At 48.5% G+C, this 9,748-nt stretch overlaps 1 protein-coding gene across 1 annotated transcript; it reads right to left on the bottom strand.

Annotated features, from left to right (window-relative positions):
* Positions 1-13: 13 nt before the first annotated feature.
* On the bottom strand, positions 14-5,129 carry LOC127574328 (insulin-like growth factor-binding protein complex acid labile subunit). The gene is made up of 2 exons (XM_052023250.1): positions 5,006-5,129; positions 14-2,567 (listed from the first exon to the last, which is right to left on the bottom strand). The coding sequence occupies exon 2, from the start codon at positions 2,559-2,561 to the stop codon at positions 1,326-1,328; it is 1,236 nt and encodes a 411-aa protein (XP_051879210.1). The 5' UTR covers positions 2,562-2,567; positions 5,006-5,129; the 3' UTR covers positions 14-1,325.
* Positions 5,130-9,748: the final 4,619 nt, after the last annotated feature.

The raw sequence follows: 9,748 nt of genomic DNA on the forward strand, positions 1-9,748 counted from the left end.
AAGGACACGGCACTGCCAAGGTCAGACATTTATTGTTCTGCAGCAGTTTGTGCAGGAGCAAAGTGCAAGACATGGTCACAAAGCAGACATGAAGAAGTCACAACGAAGGTCTGTCAGACAGAGCAAGTGTTTCCAAAGCCCCTGCCCCATCGCTCAGTGCCAAACCCCGAACTGGTCCCGGCCCCCGGGGTCTGGGCAGGAACCTTTACTTCAAGCCCTCACCCCCAAGATGGCTCTCCCTCGGGCACCTCCCAGTGACCCACTGACTGCCCAGCTCCCTCCCCACTGACCCACTGACTGCCCAGCTCCCTCCCCACTGACGCTCTGGCTCCCAGCTCCCTCCCCACTGACGCTCTGGCTCCCAGCTCCCTCCCCACTGACGCTCTGGCTCCCAGCTCCCTCCCCACTGACCCTCTGGCTCCCAGCTCCCTCCCCACTGACCCTCTGGCTCCCAGCTCCCTCCCCACTGACCCTCTGGCTCCCAGCTCCCTCCCCACTGACCCTCTGGCTCCCAGCTCCCTCCCCACTGACCCACTGGCTCCCAGCTCCTTCCCCACTGACTCCCAGCTCCCTTCCCACTGACCCACTGACTCCCAGCTCCCTCCCCATTGACTACTGCCCAGCTCCCTCCCACTGACCTGCTGGCTCCCCAACTCCCTCGCCACTGACCCACTGACTGCCCAGCTCCCTCCCCACCATGCAGCCATCTGTCACCTCCAGTATTTGCCCTCTCCTGTGAGCCTGGACCCACCGTATTTCCTTACTTTGCTTGGTATTTGCCGAGGGTCCAAAGGAAAGGCTTCTGAATTACAAGACCTGCAGGACACATCGGACCTTGTGTGCTCCACGCACCCTCAACCCTCTCAAGACCTCCGTGCTCCTCCAGTTCTGCTCTTTTCATCATCCCCAAATTTAATTGGCCTCCAAACAGAGGCTGTGCCTTCGGTTCCATGTGCCAAACCTATCAGTCTGCCTCCTTTAAAACCCAGCTCACAACCCAAGGTCACCTGCCCCACTGTCCCCGAATGTGGTCCGTGACACTCCTGTAAAGGTTTTGCTGTAGTTGCCCCCACAGTCGTATGTCGAGGAGCAGGGGGTCTTGCTGACTTTGGATAGTCTCTTTGCAATGCAGTGTTTGCAAAGCCTTACCTGTCATTACCTGTCTAATTCCAACAAAAGGATGGGGCTTGTGAGATGTGGGGGGGACTAAATTGAACCTCTGCACAGAATTTAATGGCTTCTCTTAAATCTGCCCTGTAAGTTCCTGCCCAGTTAGTTATCCTTATTAGTAATTTACTGACTCCTCTAAATAGATTCTTTCAATCTCATACCGAGGAGCACTGCTGCTTCCTGCAGTCAATGTACGTGGATCGGACGGGTGCTGCCCTCTCCTCGGTGGAACAGACTGGATTGTTGCTCAATAGCACGGATGTAGTGTTTCGGAACACCTCGGGGTCCCATTGCCTAATGAGGTTGTTGGTGACCTGCAGACACTTCAGCATTAGGAGAGCCTCAGCAAATCCTCTCGGCAAGCCCAGGAGTTTGTTAAAGGAACAGGTCAGTTCTTCGAGCCGTGCTAGTCCTTCAAATACAGGAAGGCTGCTGAGCCGGTTGTTGTCCAGGTGCAGGAGTGTCAGTTTGGGATTATGTCTGAATGTTTCACTTGACATCTTGTCGATGAAATTATGAGAGAGTTTCAAAGTTTGCAGTTCTTTCAGCCCAGAGAGGAGGTCGATGGGCAGACAGGTCAATGAGTTGTTGGATAAGTCGAGCATTGATAGGTTGGTCAAGTTAGCAAATATGTGATGAGGGAAACTGGCAATGAGGTTCCCAGAGATGGTCAGGTACTGTAAGTTATTCTGATGGGTGAACAAAGATGCCGTGAGAGCTTTTAACCTGTTGTGGTCCAGGCGCAAATCAGTCAGCTTGTGATGGTTCTTGAAGAGTTGGAGAGGCAGGGAGCTCAGCTCATTGTTGGACAAGTCCAGAACATCAAGGAGAAGTAATGGGTCAAACAGTGTTGATGAGAGTGTTCGCAGTCGGTTATTGTTGAGAAGGAGCGTGTCCAGCCGAGGGAAGTTGTTGAATGTTCCCTGGAGCACCATCAACTCATTGCTGGATAAATCTAAATAGGTCAGTTTCTCTTGATACGTCATCACAGGTAGCGTTTTAAAGTTGTTGTTGGCCAGTGCTAACCAGGTGAGGTTTGGAAGGTTTCCAAACAGGTCCTCCCGTAGTTCTGACAGATGGTTGGCAGACAGGTCCAAAGCTTGGAGCTCAAGTAGAAGATCAAATGTGTAGTTGTGAAGGAGGAGGCAATTTCTTGATAAACCAAGATAGCTCAGGTTTTTTAGGTTTTCAAAGGCACTTTGAGGGATTCTGATCAAAGAGGTTTCATCCAGAAATAATGTTTCTGTTCCCTGGTCAACATTGGATGGAAAGTTCAGCAGAGAGACGCCGCGGCAGTCGACTACTTTGGAATAGCAGAAACATTTCTCGGGACAGGCAGACAGGAGCCCTGTGGGCAGGAGGAGGAGCAGGAGCTGTATAAGTTTGTCCATGGTTACCTACATGACAGAGAAAAAAAACACCTCATTACACACAGCTTCCAAACAACATTGGTTTCAGGCAAAATACTGGTGAAGCTTTTCCATTCTGGGGACACGAGACTGCAGACGCTGGAAACTGGAGCAGCAAACAAAATGCTGGAGGAACTCAGCGGGTCAGGCAGCATCTGTGCAGGGAAGAGGACAGTTGATGTTTCGGGTCAAGAGCCCTAACAGTGGTTGATGATTTAATGACAGCACTCCTGTAGACATAACTTCTCAACCCTTCAAACAAACAAAGCAACACATTTCTCCAGCTTCTGCAAGACTGCAGAGATTTATCCTAGTGTGGTTTCTCCAGTATGCATCTTCTGTGAATTTTCAGTGTTGCATTGGATACAAAAGCACATGATCCACATGGGTTCTACAGAGGGTCTCCACCTGATCTCCACAGACAACTGCAGGATATAGACGGGTGTGCGGGGGGGAGGGGGGGGTGATGAGTCAGTTGTGGGACCTCCTCGTCAGTCTACCCCCGGGCCTGGCCATGGTGGCCTTTCACATTTTCAAGCAGTGGATCATCAGGAGTTCCACTTGAGCCAACTGCCTGCCATGTGGAGGGAGCACGTGGTGTCCACTGGCTCCTTGGAGGCATTCTGGGACTGGTGAGCACCATCGGGACCGAGGGCATCCTGGCACAGAGTGGGAGCTGGGGCTGTGGACTTGTTTGCAGGGGAAGAACTTATTCCTGGTCACTCCCGTTAAAACTGCGATAAGAATACCTGAGCTCTGAATTCAGCTTCATTAAAACCAATTCCCAGTCTCCCGTCTATTATGCATTTATTGTTTCCAACTGGGTGCCATTAGTAAAGCTGCTGCCTCTAAGTGGCAGCGTTTTAATTTGATGATGTAAATATGTAGGTAAACTTTTTTTTAAGAAAGTGTGCACCAGACCCATGATAGCGATATTCTGTGTGAGTGTTGTCAAGTGGGTGATCAGAATCTTATTGGTCTTGTTCTGTTCTGCTATGGGCTCGGCAAAAGTTAACCCAAACTTGGAGGAGAATTGGCAAAGCTAGAATTGCAAATAAAATTAAAGAGGGTCTAAATCGCTGAGTTTCTCAAATAGTTGCATTGATTGAAACTATTTGGGTAGTTACTAGTTCTGGGACATTTCATGATTATAGCGTCACAGAACAATACAGCACGGATACAGGCCCTTAGGCCCAACCAGTCCATGCTGACCACTGTGCCCACCAAGCCCTGCCCCTCATGTTCCTATCCAAGTGCTTAAATGATACTGTTGTACCTGCCTCACCCACTTCCTCTGGCAGCTCGTTCCATATACTCACCACTCTCTGTGTGCAAAAGTTGCCCCTCAGGTCCCTTTTAAATCTTTCCCCTCTCACCCTAAACCTATGCCCCCTGGTTTTGGACTCCCCTACCCTGGGGAAAAGACTGTTACCGTCCACCTTATCTCTGCCTCTCATAATTTTAAACACTTCTGTAAGGCTGCCCCTCATTCTCCTACGTTCCAAGGAATAAAGACCCAACCTGGCCAACCTCTCCCTGTAACTCAGGCCCTCAAGTCCTGGCAACATCCTTGTAAATCTTCTCCGCACTCTTTCCAGTTTAACCACGTCTTTCCTATAATAGGGCGACCAAACTGTACACAGTGCTCCAAGTACGGCCTCACCAACGACTTCTACAACTGCGACACAATATCCCAACTCCTGTACTCAGTGCCCTTGTCTGTAAATGTACAGAAGCCAGTGCCCAGTGGCTGTGGTATGTTTCACATACTACAGTACATCTCTGACGATCCACTATCAGACCAGTGGGAAATCCCGATGATTTGGCATCCGGCTCACTGGAGACTTGGTCTGTGCTCCCTTCCATTCGCAGGAGTTCCAGTTCCGTGCTCCCTTCTGACTTGCTGCCACCCTGGTTCTCACACTCCCTTTGAACTTACCTGGTTCCCTGGAAAATTCATTAAAGTACTGAAAAAAAGTGAATTAAAAGTGGATTGGGGTATTAATAGAACATAGAACATTACAACACAGTACAGGCCCTTTGGCCCACAATGTTGTGCCGACGTTTTATCCTGCTCTAATATATATCTAACCCTTCCCTCCCACATAGCCCTCCATTTCTCTATAATTCATGTGGCTATCTAAGAGTCTCTTCAATGTCCCTAATGTATCTAATAGTCCAGAAAATTTGCTAATCCAGCACCACCAAAGTCCCAAATGTGCTGGATTATCAGACTTTTACTGTCAGCATTAGATGCTTAAGTACTAAGGAAAAACATATCACATATATTAAACTGGGAGGTACAAAAATAAACTATCTTATGGGTCTCTTGCAGAATTACTTTACGTGCTGTTTTCTCTTGTCATGAATAACTAATAACAAAGCTATTCCATGGCAGGATACAGATTAAATCCACCAGCACTCACCAGTAGCGTCTCTTGCTGCAATGCAAAAGGCACAAAGTGCGATATTTCCTCATGCTAACATTGCTGCAATCAATTGCTTACAGAGTCTGCTTGCTGACTGTATTTCACAGAAGGTCAAAACCACACATCTGGCAGAGAGTGGGAGCTGGGGCTGCTGACTTGTTTACAGGGGAGAAATTCAATCCTGGTCACTCCCACTAAAACTGTGATAGGAATACCTGAGCCCTAAACTCCATTTCCTGAATTCAGCTTCATTAAAACCAACTCCCAGTCTCCTGTCTGTTATGCATTTAGTGTTTCCAACTGGGCAGCACAGTGGCACAGCGGCTAGAGCTGCTGCCTCACAGCACCAGAGACCCGGGTTTGATCCTGACCTCAGGTGCTGTCTGTGTGGAGTTTGCACGTTCTGCCTGTGACCATGTGGGTTTCCCCCCGGGTGCTCCGGTTCCCTCCCACATCCGAAGACATGCCGATTGGTGGGTTAGTTGTCCGCTGTAAATTTCTTCTAGTGTGCAAGTGAGGGATTAAATCTGGGGAACGTTGATAGTGTGGGAGGACGAAAAATGGATTAATGTAGGGTTAGTGTAAATGGTTGGTGTGGACTCAGTGGGTCAAAGGGCGTGTTTCTGCGCTGTACCTCCCTATGACTCTAACTGGAGATGTCTTTTGTTTAAATCCCTTTAATAAGTTATCTTTTTAAGAAAAACTTTGCTGTCTTTACCTCTTGCTTTCTCTCTCTAGCTCTCTCTCCCTGACAACATGAACTGTAAACAACTCAAGTCGATCACCACTCTCCCTTGAGGGAATCCAGCACCAGTCTGTGCAACCTGGTCCCATGATTTAACCCTTTCAGCCTGGTACAATCCTGGTGAAGCTGCATTGTTGTTGTTCTGAGGCCCATCTTCCCTTCCGAAGTTGTGGAGCCCAGAACACAACGGGGCTACTCCCGACGACGTCTATAACTGCAGTATCTTCTCTTCCCCATCCAACTGGGAATGTGCAGCTGTCTTTCTATAATTCTGCTGTGCATGTGTTCCATCTGTGAGTTATGAATTAGCAGAAAAACTCACCCTCTGTGTGATCTCTTGAGATTATCTCCAGAAGGAATCCAGGCCTTTTGCCAAATATTAATTGCATTCATTATACTGCATAAAATAGCCAGAATTTGCCACACACAAATAGACCTGACACCCATCTGGTGCCAACCACTGTTCATGTTCCAGGGGTTCGGCCCCCCTCCCCAATCTCACCCTGTCCGTCAAGCCGACTTCTGTAAATATTGACAGGATTTACTGTCCACCCATAATTGCTCTTGAAAAGATGATGGTAAGAACTGTTTTTAATTTATTCATTTATAGGGACATAAGTGGTGAGCCCAGCATTAATTGCCTGACCCAAATTGTCCCTGAGAAGGTGGTGGTGAACTGGTTCTCGAACCGCTGCAGTCCTTCTGGTGACGGTGCTCCCACGGTGCTGTTGGGGAGGGAGTTCCAGGAGTTAGACCCAGTGACGATGAAGGAACGGTGATTTATTTCCATGTTGGAATGGTGTGGGAGTTGGAGCGGAACCTGCAGGTGGTGGTGTTCCCCTGCACCTGGTCCTTCATGGTGACGCAAGTCGCAACAATTTTGTGGCATGAATGTTACTTCCCATTTACCAGTCCTTGCCTGAACTTTGTCTGGGTCGCGGGCAGCTTGATTTGGTGAAGAGCTGTGAATGGAATTAAACATTGTGCATTCACGAGCAAACATCCCCATCTCGGACCTAATGACGCAAGGAAGGATTGAGGAAGCAGCAGAAGATGATTGGCCCCAGGGCATTGGCTGAGGAACCCTCGCAGTGATGTTTGGGGAGGACACGCAGTGAGGGAAATGACTGAACCAACAACCACAACCATCCTCTGTGTGAGTCGCAGAGCAATACAGCACGGATACAGGCACTTTGGCCCAACCAGTCCATGCTGACCATGGGGCTCACCCAGCTGGTCCCAATTTCCTGCATTTGGCCCATGTCCCTCCAGGCTCCGTCCCTCCATGTACCTATCCAGGTCCTTCTTGAATGACCCTGTTGTACCTGCCTCACCCACTTCCTCTGGCAGCTCGTTCCATATACTCACCACCCTCTGTGTGAAAAAGTTGCCCCTCAGGTCCCTTTTAAATCTTTCCCCTCTCACCCTAAACCTATGCCCCCTAGTTTTGGACTCCCCTACCCTGGGGAAATGGCTGTTACTGTCCACCTTATCTCTGCCCCTCATAATTTTAAACACTTCTATAAGATCGCCCCTCATCTTCCTACGTTCCAAGAAATAAAGACCTAGCCTGGCCAACCTCTCCCTGTAACTCAGGCCCTCTAGTCCTGGCAACATCCTCGTGGTATGATTCCAACCACTGGAGTAATGGATGCCCAGTTTTACGGTGGTTGCTTGATCCCACCCTTGATACCACGATGTCAAGGGCAGGCAGTCTTGCATCTGGGATGTAGCTCATGTTTGGACTAAGGTTAAAATAAGTGCCCTTCAACCCAACTTGTCCATGCTGACCAACATCCCCGTCTAAGCTAGTCCCATTTGGCCCATATCCCTCTAGACCTTTTCTATCCATGGACCTGTGCAAGTGTCTTTTAAATGTTGTTAATGTACCCACCTCTACCACCTCCTCTGGCAGCTCGTTCCATATACCTACCACCCTCTCTGTGTGAAGAAGTTACCCCTCAGGTCTATTTTAAATCTTTCCCCTCTCACCTTAAACCTATGCCCTGTAGTTTTTGATTGCCTTTCCCTGGGATAAAGACTGTGCACATTCACTCTATCTTGCCTTAGGGTTAGGGTGATTGTATATTCCTCTATATGGTCACCCCTCAGTCACCTACACTCCTAGCCTGCCCAATCTCTCCCTACAACTCAGGCCCTCGAGTCGATGAACCAGTCATCCCCAAGTGACGCAGACAAAAATCAAAGTGAACATTGCTGATCAGGTGATTGGAGGGCGTAGTGTTTGATAGCACCATCATAGACTCAAACATCACAGAACCAGCCCTTCACCCTCAAGCTGATCATCAAGTGTACATCTACACTAACCCCATTTACCTCACTTGATCCATACCCTTATGACTTGGCAATTTGTCCAGATACTTGTGAGAGTCTCTGCCTCCACCACCCCCTCAGGCAGTGCTTTCCAGATTCCAACCCCCCTCTGGGTGAGAAAATCCCTCCAACCTCTTACTCCTCACCCTAAACCTATGCCGTCTGCTTTTAGACACCACTGCTACAGGGAAAGGTTTCCTGCTATATACATCGTCAACAGGGTTCAACAGATTGGAAAAATATGGATAAAGTAAAAGGGAAAGAGAGCGCAGGAGAGGTTACTGAAGTCTGCAGAATAAAAATAAGACAAAGTTTAGAAAAGGGTAAGGATTTAACTTCAGGCAACATGGAGACAAATTTGAGAAGCGGGGTGGTGAATACAGGACTGACGGTGTTATACTTGAATGTACGAAACAAGGTAGATGAGCTTGTAGCGCAGTTAGAAATTGGCCGGTATGACGTGGGCATCACAGAGCCGTGTTTGAAAGAAGATCAGAGCTGGGAACTAAACATCCAAGGATACACATCCCATCAAAAAGACAGGCAGGTGGGCAGACGGGGTGGGGTGGTAAATCCTTAGCAAGAAGTGACATGCGATCATAGAACATAGAACATTACAGCACAGTACAGGCCCTTCAGCCCATAATGTTGTGCTGACATTTTATCCTGCTCTGAGATCTAGCTAACCCTTCCCTCCCACATCGCCCTCCATTTCTCTATCATTCATGTGTCTATCTTAGTCTCTTAAATGTCCCTAATGTATCTGCCCCCACAACCTCTGCCGGCAGTGCATTCCACACACCCACCACTCTGTGTGTAAAACAAAATTTACCTCTAACATCCCCCTTATACCTTCCTCCGATCACCTTAAAATTATGCCCCCTCGTGTTAGCCATTTTCGCCCTGGGGAAAAGTCTCTGGCTGTCCACTTGATCTATGCCTCTTATCATCTTGTACACCTCTATCAAGTCACCTCTTCATCCTCCTCCTCTCCAAAGAGAAAAGCCCTAGCTCACTCAGCCTACCCTCATAAGACATGCTCTCCAATCCAGGCAGCATCCTGGTAAATCTCCTCTGCACCCTCTCTAAATCTTTCTCATCCTTCCTATAATGAGGCAACCAGAACTGAACACAATACTCCAAATGTGCTCTAACCAGAGTTCTATAGAGCTGCAACATTACCTCACGGCTCTTGAACTCAATACCCCGACTAATGAAGGCTAACACACCATATGCCTTCTTAACAACTCTATCAACCTGCGCAGGGATCTATGGACGTAGACCCCAAGATCCCTCTGTTCCTCCACACTGCTAAGAGTCCTGCCATTAACCTTGTATTCTGCCTTCAAATTTGATCTTCCAAAGTGTGATCTTCCACACTTTTCCGGGTTGAACTCCATCTGCCACTTCTCAGCCCAGTTCTGCATCCTATCAATGTCCTGTTGTACACTATCCACAACACCACCAACCTCTGTGTCATCTGCAAACTTACTAATCCACCCTTCCACATCCTCATCCAAGTCATTTATAAAAATCACAAAGAGCAGGGGTCCCAGAACAGATCCCTACGGAACACCACTGTCACCAACCTCCAGGCAGAATACGCTCAATCTACCACCACCCTCTGTCTACATCAGATGACATAGAATCCTTGTGGGTAG

Source organism: Pristis pectinata, chromosome 9 (assembly GCF_009764475.1).
Source record: "Pristis pectinata isolate sPriPec2 chromosome 9, sPriPec2.1.pri, whole genome shotgun sequence".
In the NCBI taxonomy this organism is placed as follows: Eukaryota; Metazoa; Chordata; class Chondrichthyes; order Rhinopristiformes; family Pristidae; genus Pristis; species Pristis pectinata.